Source organism: Euprymna scolopes, chromosome 23, assembly GCF_053919585.1.
Source record: "Euprymna scolopes isolate OS-2025 chromosome 23, ASM5391958v1, whole genome shotgun sequence".
NCBI lineage: Eukaryota > Metazoa > Mollusca > Cephalopoda > Sepiida > Sepiolidae > Euprymna > Euprymna scolopes.
This window is the reverse complement of record NC_136504.1, coordinates 70,609,473-70,627,747: the sequence shown is the minus strand read 5'-3', so window position 1 is coordinate 70,627,747 and position 18,275 is coordinate 70,609,473. Positions and strand designations below refer to the sequence as shown.

The 18,275-nt window shown below is 30.9% G+C and overlaps 1 protein-coding gene across 4 annotated transcripts in view; it reads left to right on the top strand.

Annotated features, from left to right (window-relative positions):
• The window catches only part of LOC145245982 (ras-related protein Rab-27A-like), a 123,414-nt gene that overhangs the window by 91,326 nt on the left and 13,813 nt on the right, over positions 1-18,275 (top strand). For all 4 annotated transcript variants that reach the window (XM_080107775.1, XM_080107773.1, XM_080107774.1 and 1 more), the window contains one exon: positions 9,569-9,675. In XM_080107775.1, coding sequence (XP_079963901.1) covers positions 9,569-9,675 — 107 coding nt within the window. The remainder of the gene's footprint in view (positions 1-9,568; positions 9,676-18,275) is intronic.

Genomic DNA, 18,275 nt, shown 5'->3' with positions numbered 1-18,275 from the left:
TAAATGCAGTCCGTGACATAGCAAATGGCGAACTGATTGAATTCAAAATTCGACGATTTTTATAATAATTTTGCGATGAAATATGAGAACAATAGTCTTTATTATGAGAACAATAGTCTTTAATATGAGAACAATAGTCTTTATTATGAGAACAATAGTCTTTAATATGAGAACAGTAGTCTTTAATATGACAACAATAGTCTTTAATATGAGAACAGTAGTCTTTAATATGACAACAATAGTCTTTAATATGAGAACAGTAGTCTTTATTATGAGAACAATAGTCTTTAATATGACAACAATAGTCTTTAATATGAGAACAGTAGTCTTTAATATGACAACAATAGTCTTTAATATGAGAACAATAGTCTTTAATATGAGAACAGTAGTCTTTAATATGACAACAATAGTCTTTAATATGAGAACAATAGTCTTTAATATGAGAACAGTAGTCTTTATTATGAGAACAATAGTCTTTAATATGACAACAATAGTCTTTATTATGAGAACAATAGTCTTTAATATGACAACAATAGTCTTTAATATGACAACAATAGTCTTTAATATGACAACAATAGTCTTTAATATGAGAACAATAGTCTTTATTATGAGAACAATAGTCTTTAATATGAGAACAATAGTCTTTAATATGACAACAATAGTCTTTAATATGACAACAATAGTCTTTAATATGACAACAATAGTCTTTAATATGAGAACAATAGTCTTTATTATGAGAACAATAGTCTTTAATATGACAACAATAGTCTTTAATATGACAACAATAGTCTTTAATATGACAACAATAGTCTTTAATATGAGAACAATAGTCTTTATTATGAGAACAATAGTCTTTAATATGAGAACAATAGTCTTTAATATGACAACAATAGTCTTTAATATGAGAACAGTAGTCTTTAATATGACAACAATAGTCTTTAATATGAGAACAGTAGTCTTTATTATGAGAACAATAGTCTTTAATATGAGAACAATAGTCTTTATTATGAGAACAATAGTCTTTAATATGAGAACAATAGTCTTTAATATGAGAACAATAGTCTTTAATATGAGAACAATAGTCTTTAATATGAGAACAATAGTCTTTAATATGAGAACAATAGTCTTTATTATGAGAACAATAGTCTTTATTATGAGAACAATAGTCTTTAATATGAGAACAATAGTCTTTAATATGACAACAATAGTCTTTAATATGAGAACAGTAGTCTTTAATATGACAACAATAGTCTTTAATATGAGAACAGTAGTCTTTATTATGAGAACAATAGTCTTTAATATGACAACAATAGTCTTTAATATGAGAACAGTAGTCTTTATTATGAGAACAATAGTCTTTAATATGAGAACAATAGTCTTTAATATGACAACAATAGTCTTTAATATGAGAACAATAGTCTTTAATATGAGAACAATAGTCTTTATTATGAGAACAATAGTCTTTAATATGACAACAATAGTCTTTAATATGACAACAATAGTCTTTAATATGACAACAATAGTCTTTAATATGAGAACAATAGTCTTTATTATGAGAACAATAGTCTTTAATATGAGAACAATAGTCTTTAATATGACAACAATAGTCTTTAATATGACAACAATAGTCTTTAATATGACAACAATAGTCTTTAATATGAGAACAATAGTCTTTATTATGAGAACAATAGTCTTTAATATGACAACAATAGTCTTTAATATGACAACAATAGTCTTTAATATGACAACAATAGTCTTTAATATGAGAACAATAGTCTTTATTATGAGAACAATAGTCTTTAATATGAGAACAATAGTCTTTAATATGACAACAATAGTCTTTAATATGAGAACAGTAGTCTTTAATATGACAACAATAGTCTTTAATATGAGAACAGTAGTCTTTATTATGAGAACAATAGTCTTTAATATGAGAACAATAGTCTTTATTATGAGAACAATAGTCTTTAATATGAGAACAATAGTCTTTAATATGAGAACAATAGTCTTTAATATGAGAACAATAGTCTTTAATATGAGAACAATAGTCTTTAATATGAGAACAATAGTCTTTATTATGAGAACAATAGTCTTTATTATGAGAACAATAGTCTTTAATATGAGAACAATAGTCTTTAATATGACAACAATAGTCTTTAATATGAGAACAGTAGTCTTTAATATGACAACAATAGTCTTTAATATGAGAACAGTAGTCTTTATTATGAGAACAATAGTCTTTAATATGAGAACAGTAGTCTTTAATATGACAACAATAGTCTTTAATATGACAACAATAGTCTTTAATATGAGAACAATAGTCTTTAATATGAGAACAGTAGTCTTTAATATGACAACAATAGTCTTTAATATGACAACAATAGTCTTTAATATGAGAACAGTAGTCTTTAATATGAGAACAGTAGTCTTTAATATGACAACAATAGTCTTTAATATGACAACAATAGTCTTTAATATGACAACAATAGTCTTTAATATGAGAACAATAGTCTTTATTATGAGAACAATAGTCTTTAATATGAGAACAATAGTCTTTAATATGACAACAATAGTCTTTAATATGAGAACAATAGTCTTTAATATGACAACAATAGTCTTTAATATGAGAACAATAGTCTTTAATATGACAACAATAGTCTTTAATATGACAACAATAGTCTTTAATATGACAACAATAGTCTTTAATATGAGAACAATAGTCTTTATTATGAGAACAATAGTCTTTAATATGAGAACAATAGTCTTTAATATGACAACAATAGTCTTTAATATGACAACAATAGTCTTTAATATGACAACAATAGTCTTTAATATGAGAACAATAGTCTTTAATATGACAACAATAGTCTTTAATATGAGAACAATAGTCTTTAATATGACAACAATAGTCTTTAATATGACAACAATAGTCTTTAATATGAGAACAATAGTCTTTATTATGAGAACAATAGTCTTTAATATGAGAACAATAGTCTTTAATATGACAACAATAGTCTTTAATATGAGAACAATAGTCTTTAATATGAGAACAATAGTCTTTAATATGAGAACAATAGTCTTTAATATGACAACAATAGTCTTTAATATGACAACAATAGTCTTTAATATGACAACAATAGTCTTTAATATGACAACAATAGTCTTTAATATGACAACAATAGTCTTTAATATGAGAACAGTAGTCTTTAATATGACAACAATAGTCTTTAATATGACAACAATAGTCTTTAATATGACAACAATAGTCTTTAATATGAGAACAATAGTCTTTATTATGAGAACAATAGTCTTTAATATGAGAACAATAGTCTTTAATATGACAACAATAGTCTTTAATATGAGAACAGTAGTCTTTAATATGACAACAATAGTCTTTAATATGAGAACAGTAGTCTTTATTATGAGAACAATAGTCTTTAATATGAGAACAATAGTCTTTATTATGAGAACAATAGTCTTTAATATGAGAACAATAGTCTTTAATATGAGAACAATAGTCTTTAATATGAGAACAATAGTCTTTAATATGAGAACAATAGTCTTTATTATGAGAACAATAGTCTTTAATATGAGAACAATAGTCTTTAATATGAGAACAATAGTCTTTAATATGAGAACAATAGTCTTTAATATGAGAACAATAGTCTTTAATATGAGAACAATAGTCTTTAATATGAGAACAATAGTCTTTAATATGAGAACAATAGTCTTTAATATGAGAACAATAGTCTTTATTATGAGAACAATAGTCTTTATCATGAGAACAATAGTCTTTAATATGAGAACAATAGTCTTTAATATGAGAACAATAGTCTTTAATATGAGAACAGTAGTCTTTATTATGAGAACAATAGTCTTTAATATGAGAACAATAGTCTTTAATATGACAACAATAGTCTTTAATATGAGAACAATAGTCTTTATTATGAGAACAATAGTCTTTAATATGAGAACAATAGTCTTTATCATGAGAACAATAGTCTTTAATATGAGAACAATAGTCTTTAATATGAGAACAATAGTCTTTAATATGAGAACAATAGTCTTTAATATGAGAACAATAGTCTTTAATATGAGAACAATAGTCTTTAATATGAGAACAGTAGTCTTTATTATGAGAACAATAGTCTTTATTATGAGAACAATAGTCTTTAATATGAGAACAATAGTCTTTATTATGAGAACAATAGTCTTTATTATGAGAACAATAGTCTTTAATATGAGAACAATAGTCTTTATTATGAGAACAATAGTCTTTATTATGAGAACAATAGTCTTTAATATGAGAACAATAGTCTTTAATATGAGAACAATAGTCTTTATTATGAGAACAATAGTCTTTATTATGAGAACAATAGTCTTTAATATGAGAACAATAGTCTTTAATATGAGAACAATAGTCTTTATTATGAGAACAATAGTCTTTAATATGACAACAATAGTCTTTAATATGACAACAATAGTCTTTAATATGAGAACAATAGTCTTTAATATGAGAACAATAGTCTTTAATATGAGAACAATAGTCTTTAATATGAGAACAATAGTCTTTAATATGAGAACAATAGTCTTTAATATGAGAACAATAGTCTTTAATATGACAACAATAGTCTTTATTATGAGAACAATAGTCTTTAATATGAGAACAATAGTCTTTAATATGAGAACAATAGTCTTTATTATGAGAACAATAGTCTTTAATATGAGAACAATAGTCTTTAATATGAGAACAATAGTCTTTAATATGAGAACAATAGTCTTTATTATGACAACAGTAGTCTTTATTATGACAACAGTAGTCTTTAATATGAGAACAATAGTCTTTAATATGAGAACAATAGTCTTTAATATGAGAACAATAGTCTTTATTATGACAACAGTAGTCTTTATTATGACAACAATAGTCTTTAATATGAGAACAATAGTCTTTATTATGAGAACAATAGTCTTTAATATGAGAACAATAGTCTTTATTATGAGAACAATAGTCTTTATTATGACAACAGTAGTCTTTATTATGACAACAATAGTCTTTAATATGAGAACAATAGTCTTTAATATGAGAACAATAGTCTTTATTATGAAAACAATAGTCTTTAATATGACAACAATAGTCTTTAATATGAGAACAATAGTCTTTAATATGAGAACAATAGTCTTTAATATGAGAACAATAGTCTTTAATATGAGAACAATAGTCTTTAATATGAGAACAATAGTCTTTAATATGAGAACAATAGTCTTTATTATGAGAACAATAGTCTTTAATATGAGAACAATAGTCTTTAATATGAGAAAAATAGTCTTTATTATGAGAACAATAGTCTTTATTATGACAACAGTAGTCTTTATTATGACAACAATAGTCTTTAATATGAGAACAATAGTCTTTATTATGAGAACAATAGTCTTTATTATGAGAACAATAGTCTTTAATATGAGAACAATAGTCTTTATTATGAGAACAATAGTCTTTATTATGAGAACAATAGTCTTTAATATGAGAACAATAGTCTTTAATATGAGAAAAATAGTCTTTATTATGAGAACAATAGTCTTTATTATGAGAACAATAGTCTTTAATATGAGAACAATAGTCTTTATTATGAGAAAAATAGTCTTTATTATGACAACAATAGTCTTTAATATGAGAACAATAGTCTTTATTATGAGAACAATAGTCTTTAATATGAGAACAATAGTCTTTAATATGAGAACAATAGTCTTTATTATGAGAACAATAGTCTTTAATATGAGAACAATAGTCTTTAATATGAGAACAATAGTCTTTATTATGAGAACAATAGTCTTTATTATGAGAACAATAGTCTTTAATATGAGAACAATAGTCTTTAATATGAGAACAATAGTCTTTAATATGAGAACAATAGTCTTTATTATGAGAACAATAGTCTTTATTATGACAACAGTAGTCTTTATTATGACAACAATAGTCTTTAATATGAGAACAATAGTCTTTATTATGAGAACAATAGTCTTTATTATGAGAACAATAGTCTTTAATATGAGAACAATAGTCTTTATTATGAGAACAATAGTCTTTATTATGAGAACAATAGTCTTTAATATGAGAACAATAGTCTTTAATATGAGAACAATAGTCTTTATTATGAGAACAATAGTCTTTAATATGAGAACAATAGTCTTTAATATGAGAACAATAGTCTTTATTATGAGAACAATAGTCTTTAATATGAGAACAATAGTCTTTAATATGAGAACAATAGTCTTTAATATGAGAACAATAGTCTTTAATATGAGAACAATAATCTTTAATATGAGAACAATAGTCTTTATTATGAGAACAATAGTCTTTATTATGACAACAGTAGTCTTTATTATGACAACAATAGTCTTTAATATGAGAACAATAGTCTTTATTATGAAAACAATAGTCTTTAATATGACAACAATAGTCTTTATTATGAGAACAATAGTCTTTAATATGAGAACAATAGTCTTTAATATGAGAACAATAGTCTTTAATATGAGAACAATAGTCTTTAATATGAGAACAATAGTCTTTAATATGAGAACAATAGTCTTTAATATGAGAACAATAGTCTTTAATATGAGAACAATAGTCTTTAATATGAGAACAATAGTCTTTAATATGAGAACAATAGTCTTTAATATGAGAACAATAGTCTTTAATATGAGAACAATAGTCTTTATTACGACAACAAGAGTGTCTATTTACTTCTTTCATGTTTGTGTACACCATTTTCTTGTTTAAATATTACACCAGAATGATGAAGTTAGTTTCTGAACTAAATAAAATATGTAAAATATGTAAGTTATTTATCTGAAAGAACATTATACACTTTGTTTTATTTATGACAAATTCTTTCTTTTTATCAATGTCTCCGAATGATTTTATTAAAAAGTGAAAAAGCATTCAAAATAAATAACTGCTTTATTTCAGAAAAATGTGTAGAGGACTAGGATATATAAATCCTAATCCTGTTACAAAAGAAAATAATGAAACGAATGGAATGAAGTAAACAAAAACTCAATTGATGGATAAGATAAACGTCATTTATTTACTTTTGAAAGAATGAATGTTTTAGATATAAAACGTGTTCATGTCCGCGTTCGGGTGTAACCATCATTTGTTGCTGGACTGGTGGTGTAGAAAGAAAAGGAAATGTGTGCTCATCTCACTATCGTGTTTTCGCGCGTGGGAAGAGAAGTGAGTAATGTCGTAGAAATGAGAATGATAGTCCAGCGTGTAGACAAAGATAGAGGGTTGATATCAGTTAAACTGTGCACCATGTTAGCCGTCAGCTACGCGGTGGTGTTCTCTGGCACAAGTTGTATATATAGAGAGAGAAAGAGCGAGAATGTCAATCCAGTTCATGGAGAGAGAAAGCATATAAAGTGTACATACTGTCTGTTAGCTTTTTGTCCCACATAGTAGCAAATTGTGTGAGGCACACGCGTGCCGAAAAGGCATGCTGTCGGTCTGTAGACTGCCCAGCTAGGAAGCTGGTCTGAAAAAGGCTGGAAACAGCTTGTCTCTTGCTTTTATAGTCGTTTCCACTGGGCTTTTGCGCATGTGTGGATTTCCTTTGAAAAGGGAAGTGACGTTGTCCATGCGTGTGTGTATGTTAGCGTGTGTGTATATACACGTGAATGTGAGTATGTACATGAACGTGAATATATGTACGTGTGTGGATGTGGGTGCATATGTTTGTGTGCGCGTATGTATATGACAAGTAATATAGCTTGAAATGTGAACGTGCGTTTTTGTGAGACTAGGAAATTTTTTTCAAATTGTAAGTGATTTGTTTTATATCATTAGAAATAGCTGAGCTGGTCTTGCTATAGTCTTAATAATAATCTGAAAAGTCAGCATACTGCACGAGTGTCACAGTTGAAGGTGGTGTTCCTAGTCTGCGGCTTGCATACTTTTTGACGTCTCTCTTGGGTGGCTCTACCAGTTGACATTTCTGAAACAATCAGCCAGTCACAATCTTGTAAGACTCAAATGCATTCATATTCATTTAATCAGTAATTAAAGGAAATGATACAAATGGCTTACCTTGTACAAAATGACCCCTCATGTGTCATGACTTGTTTGGATGTTAAAGGTATCAAGTTTTTTTTAATTAGGTGATGATGATATTTGTCGTTCCTTTCATGTGATTAGTTGATGTGTACGATGCTGATGCTTGGTGTATGCTTGAGTTTCTCACATGTGACGAATATAGAAGTTTGTATTAGTATTTATTTAATAAACATTTTATCTGAGATCAAAGCTTTGCAAATCTGGATTGTTTTGATGTGGGGTCATAATTCATCTATGCAATCTGGTTGTTATTTAGTTAGTTGTTCAATTGACATTCTAGAAGAGTTTTTCTCTCTCGCCTAATATGCCAATTGGCTGTTGTAAGTGTTTCGTTTTGTCATTTTGGTTAATGTAGTTGGACTGATAACATCTTAAATGCAGTCCTGACACTGACATGTAGCATGTTTGACAAAAGAAATATTGTCACTTGTGACATTGCAAGTTTTAGGAAAACAGATCTTGTTGACAATGAAAATTTTGTGCAACATCTGTTTATTTCTGCTTTTTGTCATTACTAAAGGCACATCATCAAAGAAAAATAGTTTTATTGTGACATCAATGTAAAAGTGTTGGGAGATTCCTTTGCTTACAAACTTGTGAATTGCCAATGTTTGATTTAGTTGCAGAGTTGTTGTCATCTCCTCTGCATTGCCACATGTATTGATGCAAACATGCATAGTTGCTGCATCTTCAGTGGCATGTAGAGATGCATATTGCTGCAGATAGCAGCCCTGTAAGTTAAAAATATTTAGCTAAGAGAAGAGGTGCTAGTGTCTTTGTAATAATTCTTGGATTCCTAGAAAAATGAATGTTTGTTCCAGATATGAGATCGCTTTGTTGGTAAGATTTTTATGTCCAGTGAAAAGGCTAATCTGCTTTATAGCAGATTAACCTTTTCACGTTGGAAAGCTGTGTGGGCCACTCTAATGTCAACAGTATTTATATATAGTTCTAGCAAAGCAGGCTAACTGGGTTCCTGTGGATCTCAGAGACAGATGAGTCTTTGGATCTTTAGCTAATGCACTTTGTATCCTCAAAATAAAACATAGTTGCTTTTTTTAAACTAGAGATGCTTTTTTATTTGGAGAGAGAATCCCTTTGTTACAGTGATAAAAACATGATTAACACCCAGTGTCATATGCAAACACCAAATTTGGACAATGAATTAATAATCATGACCTATGCACATTTACATGGATATGTTTTTACTTATGACATTAGTTTGTGCAAATTTAACCGGAAAGAGGATTTATGTTTTTATTTTTTGTCATTTTGACTGAAGAAAATTTTTCAGAGAATTTTATTGATATTTATTTTCACTGATACATTGAAATAACTATTTTGATGTTCATGTATAAATAAAATAAATAGCTTGACAGATTTTTTTTTTTGATGTTCATGTATAAATAGTTTGACAGATTTTTTAATATATTTTTACCTTTTTTTTTTTTCCAGGAGATTCTGGAGTCGGAAAGACAAGTTTCCTTTTTCAATATACAGATAATACTTTTAATACAAAATTTATATCTACAGTTGGAATAGATTTTCGGGAAAAAAGAGTGGTAAGCTTTAAAATCTTCCAATACACAACGTAATTTCCTGATGAAAAATCACGGGTTTAAAAATTCTTTGGATCCAAATTTTTAGTATAATTGCCTCATCAGATTATGTGTTTCAGTGAGAAAACATTTCTAAATTTTAAATTTCATCTTTTTTTTAGCTGATGAAAATATATTTTGCTTTTTCTTGTTATAATTATCACCAAAGAAAAGAGAATTGAGAGAAAGACAGGGCATAGAGGGGAAAGAGAGAGGATGAGAGAGTCGAATAATAGGCTCCACGGGTCTTAACATTCCCTCCCACTCCTTAAGGATGAGCCAACCATTTCATAAGGTCACACACTACCTGACCCTTCCTGATCCAAGAATGCTTAGCACCAAAAATGGACAAAATAAAGAGAAATACAAGCAAAATGCGGATGAAAAAGGAGAAAGGAGAAAAAGGGAGGAGGAGGAGGAGGAGGAGGAGGAAAAAAGTAGTGTTGGGACGATTCCTAATTTTTATACGATTCCGATTCCGATTCCAGGAAAATATTGATTAATGATTCCGATACCAAGTACGATTCCGATTCCTAGGGAATTATTGTTTTGAAATATACCAGGTAGTTTTATACTTATGGTCGGTAGTTCCCAAATATGTTCCCTAACTTTGGAAGAGATATTTTATGTCTACACCGTCGTGTTTTGGTTTAAATAAAATTATTATATAGTAAAATAAACGGAAAAATTAGCAAAATTTATTTTAGAGAAAATTTATTTTACTTAATTGGAATACAGAAAAAAAAACTCAAAGAAAATAGAATTTATCCTTCAGAGAAAAAACAAATAAAATAGAATTTATATAACAGAACAAAAACAAGAAAATTAGAGAATAAATACACACAATTCATTATTTTGGTCCTCATAATTAACAGATTTAATGAATTAAATAAAAAAAATATAGCGGAAGAGAAAGAAAATATATACTAATTAAATATAAAAAAGATAAATATTTAATTTAATAATTTATAAATGAACGTGCGTAATGAAAAAAAAACAATATACCACGTGACATGGCGCCGTAGATACAAAATAACCTTTCTAAAGTTAACGACCATATATGAGAAATACCATTAATCGAAAGTTTTTGTGTTTTATACCAAAAGGTAGGTATAGCGAAAAGTTACAATTAAAGGAATTTCAAAAACGATTTTTTGTTTAGCTATTGATAGTTGTATTTGTGACGGTAGTTCTTCAGACCTCCATAATTCACAAGGAGTAGTTAACAACTATTATTTTTTCTTACTTTTTCATTGCTTTTACACGTTGTTTCTAACGTGAAGAATAAGTTTAGCCAAACTAATTTTGAAATAGGGTATATCAAAGGAACACATATAAAAATGATACCACTATAAAAAACAAATGAAATACTAGATAAAATTGAGCAAACATAATTACCAAAATTACAGAAAAAGATTAAAAAAGAAAAAAAAAATGGTGAAGTTTGTTGAGTGAAATGAATTATTGAAAGAAAATTAATTGAACTAATAGAAATGTTAAATTAAAAAATGTCACATTTCAATATTTTTTTAATAATTAAATTCTCAGGGTTGTCGAAATTAAAAATTAAGTGATTTTTTTTTTATTAGACTTCTTTTGAAGCTTGTTACCTTGAAAAATACATTTAAAACCCTGTTTTTGTAAATAAATTGAAAAATAAACGCAATTAAAAAAATTTAATTGATAATTGAAACTTTAAAAACATATTAAACATTGAAAAATTACTTATCTCACAAATTAACGTCCAATAAAGTAGATCCAGCCTTCATACAGGAATTCGGTTATAATAAATATATCTTTCCCAAACTTAAAAATTAAATCTTTTTTTTTTTTTTTTTTCGGAGAGAGAGAGTGCCGCCTAAAATTTTAAATTAAATTTTAAAGAAGTAAATTTTAGGAGTTTAGTGCCTTTCAAAGACGTTTATCATAATTTATTATCATCATTTAATTTCCTTTTTTTCCTCCCCCCCTACACCTTTCCACGTGGTTCAGTTAACCAGTGCTCCTGTTGCTGTCAGTCAGCTATCTTTACCTAAGCTTAAATTTCTAGTTAAAAAAATTTTTCATGAATAGAATCAGCATTTTTAAAAATTATTTTTTTAGTTGTATATATTGTATTTACTCTTTGAAGTTAAGGAGGGTTAAAAAAAAAATTGGTGACACCTAGATGGTGACGTAGGCAAAAAAAAAAAAAAAAAAAAGGACACTGCGATTTCGACCCTCACTAATAAAACTGCTCTGAGTGACTAGTTGGTAAGTTTTTGTTCCTTTTCTTTTTTATTTTGCTCCTCCAATTTATTTGGATGCTTCATAGTTAAATGTTTTAACATTTTTTTTTTTTTTTTTTTTTACAAAGGCATCACCACATTATCAAGGCCCAGAGGCCACTCAAGGATAAGGGTTAAAGAGTGTACAGTAGAAGTTGGTCAATATAGTAATCATTAGTAATGCAAATTTGGTAAATTTAATAACTTATATGGAACGGCTCATCAAGAACTTATTTACCTTAGACTTGAACACAACCATATTGTAGTCAGCCGGAAAGCAGGAAAACGGAAGACAATTCCACAGGCGTGCAGTTCTAAGAAAGAAGCTTTGTTCATGGAATCTATGTTTAGGTTTAGGCACAGTTAAAGAGTGGGGGAAATTATTGATAGTGTTTACAGCTAGACGAGTGTTTCTTGTGAAAGTTTGGCGAGGGGGGACCATAGATTGAAGCTCAGTTGAACACTTTCCATGAAAATAACGATACATCAGAGACAAACTCGCAACATCTCTTCTGTGAGATAGAGGTTGTAAGGAGGAGAAAAGGACATCTCCTACGAGGCTACGAAGTCTATTTTGAATTCTATCAAGGCAGGACAAGTCCTTTCTAGCAGCTCCTGCCCAGATGTGGCAACAGTATTCCATCCTTGGACGTACCTGGCTCTTATATAGATAGAGAATAGCATCAGCAGTGAGATATCTACTGGATCGATAGAAAGATCCCACCATTTTTCCAGCGGCCTTGGCAACAGATTTGATATACGTGTTCCATTTAAGATCAGGAGTAATGGTCAAGCCCAGAAGCTTGTCAAAACTTGAGGCCTCCTGAAGACGAGAGCCATTCATTTCAATTGATGACAAATGTGGATTAGAATGTTGATGATGTAAAGAGAGAAGCTTGGTTTTAGATGCATTAAAAGTAACCAGCCACTCCTTTCCCCATTGTAATACATGCTCAAGATCAGAGGAGAGAGAATTGGAGAGTACTTGCTCGTTTACTGTCTTAGATGTGGTACCATAAATGGTAGTGTCGTCAGCATAAATGTCTACAAATGATGTAAGGATATGATTTGGAAGATCATTAATGTAGATCAGGAAAAGAGTTGGGCCCAGGATGGATCCCTGAGGGACACCGGCATTAATACTGTGAGCTTCTGATTTTTGCCCCTCAACTACTACTCTTATGAACCTATCAGAAAGAAATGATTTAATAATTGAGAAGACTTTTCCAGCTATATCATAGCTAGCGATCTTATGAAGTAAACCTTTATGCCATACCCTATCAAAGGCTTTAGATATGTCAAGAGCAATTGCCCTAGAAAGATTGCCACCGTCGAGAGATTTGCTAATCCTATGCGATATAACTGTAAGGACATCTGCTGTAGATCTAGCAGAACGGAAACCATATTGAGTGTCACTAAGAAGGTTATTTTTGTTGAGATGTTTGATTACTTCTGTATTTAACACAGATTCTAGCAACTTACTCATGACGCACAGGAGACTTATTGGCCTGTACTGAGAGGGGGATGAGCGATCACCTGAATTCTTAAATACAGGGCATACTGATGAGATTTTCCAGGGAGATGGGAAACTATTCTCCTTAAGACAACGTTTAAACAGTTTTGTAAGTATGGGCGCTAGTTCAGGTTGAAGTTTTTTGAGTACTATAATTGGAATACCATCAGGGCCAGTTGCTTTACTGGAATCAAGGTTTTTGATTAGCTTCGCAACATCACGTACAGATATACGTATATCACATAGCGTGTTTTCTGATACAGGAGGAAATATTGGGGGTTGGCGGTCTTGGTCGCAAAGGGTAGAATTAGCTGCAAAGTTCTTGACAAAGAGTTTGGCTTTGTCTGATGCTGACGAGATTACCTCAGGTCCATTGATAATAGTTGGGATGGAGCACACGCTTCTGTTCAGGATTCTGTTTGCTATTTGCCAAAACTGGTGGGAACCAAGCCGCTGCTCAGCTACTTTGGACTTAACAGATTGAGCATACAACTCTCTTGCGTTCCTTATTACTTTCTTACAATGGTTGCTGGCAGTCCTGAAAACGGCTTTAGTTTCCATACATCTATTACGTTTGAAGCAGTGGAAAAAGTGATTTCTGTGCGCAATGGCAGCAGCACATTCTGGAGAGAACCATGGCTGGCTGTTAGGTTTTTGCTGAAACTTTTTAGAGGGTATGAAATGGTCAATACCTACAATTAACCATTCAGTTAGGTCTAATACTATAGAGGACACATCCTTTTTAAACATGGAATGCAGAGGTAGATCAGATATAAATGTACGGAAGTTGTGGTCATGTTAGATGGTTTTATTCCTCGCAATATTTTAATTTGACAGACTTTGCAAATGGCTTTCAACTCATCATCTTCATCAACTTCAAAAAGTTTCCATGCAAGACTTTTTTTGGACTTTGGGCCATATTAGAAAATTCAGTTTATCTGTAAACAAATAATTTACTATTAAATTTTGTTTTAAAGCTAGTCACTTATTTGGATAATTAATTGAAAATAATCCGCTAAAAAAGACAAAAAGAAAAAAATATAAAGGGATGGGGCGGTAAATTGTACCAACCGGTAGTTAACAAAAAAAACTTATAGAATTTAATTTTTGAAACCAATGTATAAAAGTTTACATAATGAAATGCAAATATGCATTTTCTTTTGAATTTTTTTTTTGGTTGACTGTGTTCAATTCACACATGGTTGATGCGGTTCAATATTGCTAAACTATAAGTCTTAAGTAAAATTCTATTTATAAATACTTTTTAAAATGAAATTATTTAATTAATCGTAAATATTATTTAGACATAAAAATTAATTGATTACAAAACCTTTTAAAAATATATATATTAATTTCTTTTTCGTTCGGCAAAAAACTGTGCAAAACACTTTTAATTTTCAATTTAAAATTCTAGAAAAAAGATTATATTATTCTGCTTTTAATATAATCAAATTCAGGGTTTTATCTTTCTGGAGAAAAAAATAAAAAAAAATAATGGACTTTATTTCAATGAAATTAAAAAAAAAAAAAAACTTGACTGAATTGAATTAATTACCCTTAAATTAACGAAGGGGTTATTTAATAACTTTAGGTTTGGAAGAGATAGGTATGGGGTCGATTTTTTTGAAACTTCAAAAGAAGCCACTGTTAAAACTTTGTGAAATAATACAACGTGATCAATTTCATTTTAGAGATATTTCTTTCAAAAGCCTTCTTTTAAAAAAGAAAAAAAGTATATTGTTCTATTAAACCTTTTACTGTTTAAATAATTTGACTTTGCTCGTTTTATTTTAAGAAAATATAAGTTGAAAAAGCATTTTCATTCACTATTAGATTTGTTAGTAAAAAAAACAGTCGACAAAAAGATAAGCGTATTTTTTTTTTTTTTTTACTCGCAATGTAGAGCCCTGCATACTTTTCAAGTTAACTCTTTTGTAGTTTTGATTACAATAGATCTGAATGAATGAATCTTGTAAGGGAGGGGCACTAAGCATTGCCCTGTTAGTAATGAATTTCTTTGGTTTCTTTTTATAACATGCTACATTTCTCTCTTGCGGTTAGAAATATCAGAAAATTTTTTTCTTTTTTTCAACATCAGACTAAAAGAATCGTAATGAAGGAATCTGAAAATTAAGGTATTTTTTAACGATGCGATTCCGATTCTGATACCTCCCAAAATACACGATTCTTACGATTAACGATTCCGATTCCGATTAATCGCCCCACCACTAGAAAAAAGAAAGAACATTTTTTTAGACACTTCTTGGCAAACGGCCACGATAACCGGACAGCGAAACTTTGTTCCGAGGATTCAACCAAAAATGAAGCTATACTTTAGTGGGTACAGAATTTCACTAATGAAAAGCTAACCTGAGCGAACTTGTCAAAGGATATTAACAAAAAAATCCAAAACAAAAACATGAAAACTTTTGAGTCATCATTTAAATTAATCTCAGTTGTCAAACTTTTGTCAAAAGACATTTCAATGGTGAATTCAAGAAGCGAAATTTACCAAAATGAGGATAAAAGCAACAATATGCTCCAGAGTCGTGGATGTGTGTTTTGAACACGGTGAAACCAGACTAACTAATCACCCAAAACGAAAAACTTCAAATAACAAAATTTGCTGAAGAAATCCTATATAAAAAGAAAGGAACGAATTGTAAATTCTTTCTCTCTCTCTCTCATGTGATGAATTAATGTCTTTTTTTTTTGTTTTGACCTTTTTTGTTGTTTATTGATATATTTTCTGTTCAGCATTTTTAGACATTAGTGTAAGATCCCCCCTCCCATCTTCATGATTTTTTTTGTTGTTAAATCTCACTTTCCTTTTTCTGCCCCACTTTTCCCATAGTCTATTTTTGTAATAAAATTGATTTAAACTTTAATACTTGTATTTGCATTTTGTTACTTTTATGTGCTGTTCATTTGTCTGTTCTATATTTTCCGGGTTTTGAAAGAGTCTCTCTCATCCCCTCTTGTTCGACAAAATATATTGAACCCAGACGACCTTTTTCCTTTTTTTTTCCTTAATTTTTTAAAATTTTGTTTTGTGAATGCTTTACAAGCCCCAACGGAGAATGTGATGGTAACAATACAAATATAAAATTCTTGGCTACTAATTACAATGGTTGACATTATTTTTCATATTTAAATATTTATAATTTGTCGTGATAATACATACTTTGGAAGCATTGATAAACAGACTCAAAGGTGGTGTAAAATGCGTTCTTTATTGTCTAGTAGTAAACGTTGCACTGAGAAACAATGGCGGACGAGATTCATACGTCACGGGCCAAGGGGCATAACTCTAGGCGACTAATAGTCTCTTAGCCTATATTATGACATCCCTTCCCTTCCATATATATGTATATAGTCCAAGGGCGATATTTAGCCTTTATCTGATTAAGGGATAACATAGTCTCTAATATATTATTTAGCTTGTCTCCATTGTTCTGGGGTAATGGTATTGTCTCTTTTTTTAGGATAGTGTAACCTATAAGTTCAGTTTCTGAGGAGCATTCACTCGTCTCTGAGATCTTCTTAATTCGGGGGTGAGTTTCTCAGTTCGGGTGTGAGGCGTGCCGCTGGAGTGTTGTTCGGTGGTCGGCTGTTCGATTTGTTTAGGGGGGGGACCTTCCTTCTGGGTGGGATCCGGTGGAGAGTCGCTGGGGCGAGGTTGGTCGGATCTATTTGCGGTTGTTGATCTCCTCCCAGCTGGTCTGAGGAACTGCCTGTTCCTTCTATAGGTGTTACCGTTCTCAGATTCAACTATGTAGGATCTGGGTGTCACGCTGGAGCGCTGAATTTTTCCAGGCTCCCATATCTTTGCTTTTTCCTGCTGGACATAGACATTCTGTCCTGCATGTAGGTGGGAGTGGTGTCTGTTATGTTTCCTGTCATAGCAGACCTTAGAATGATCTTTCTGTTTCTGTATGGCTGTCCTAGTCTGTTCATCGCCAAGTTGTTGCTTGGATACTAGGGGTGTCCGTATTTTTCGTCCGTTGAGTAACTCTGCCGGGGACTTAATGTCTGATGACAGTGGCGTGGCTCTGTAAGCCATCATTGCTAGGTAGCTGTCTTGACCAGTTTCCCCTGCCTTCGTCAAAATTTTCTTGCATGTTCCCACCATTCTTTCGGCGAATCCGTTAGACTTGGGGTAATGTGGGGACGATGTCCTGTGTTGGAAGCTGTACGTCCTGGCGAAATCCCTGAAATCTTTACTTGTAAATTGTGGACCATTGTCCGAGTACAAGATTTCCGGCACTCCTTGTTCCTCAAATATCGTCTTAATACTTCTAATAACGGATATTGATGAGGCGGACGGAAGGCGTCGTACGAAGGGGTTTCGGCTGTACTGATCTGCCACAAGCAGATATTCTTTCCCTGCCAATGTGAACAAGTCTGTGCTGACGTACTGCCAGGGGTACGTAGGGGTTTCGTGCTGGAGTATTGATTCGGGCGGGATACTGGCTTGGTATTTCTGGCATGTGTGGCACTCTCGGACTATATCTTCTATGTCCTTATTTAACCCTATCCAGTACACCGCTGAACGCGCTCGTAACCTCGTTCTCTTTACTCCTTGGTGTGAAGCATGCAGCTCTTCCAGTATGCCTCTTTGCAACGAGGCTGGGATAATGATTCTCTGGCTCTTGAGTAGAATTCCATCCTGGACCCCAATCTCATCTCTGAAATTCCAGAATGGCAGGAGAATTCCTGGGCAGTCAGCCCGGTTGGAAGGCCAGCCGGTCAATACCATGCTTACAAGTTGCTTTAGGAGTGGA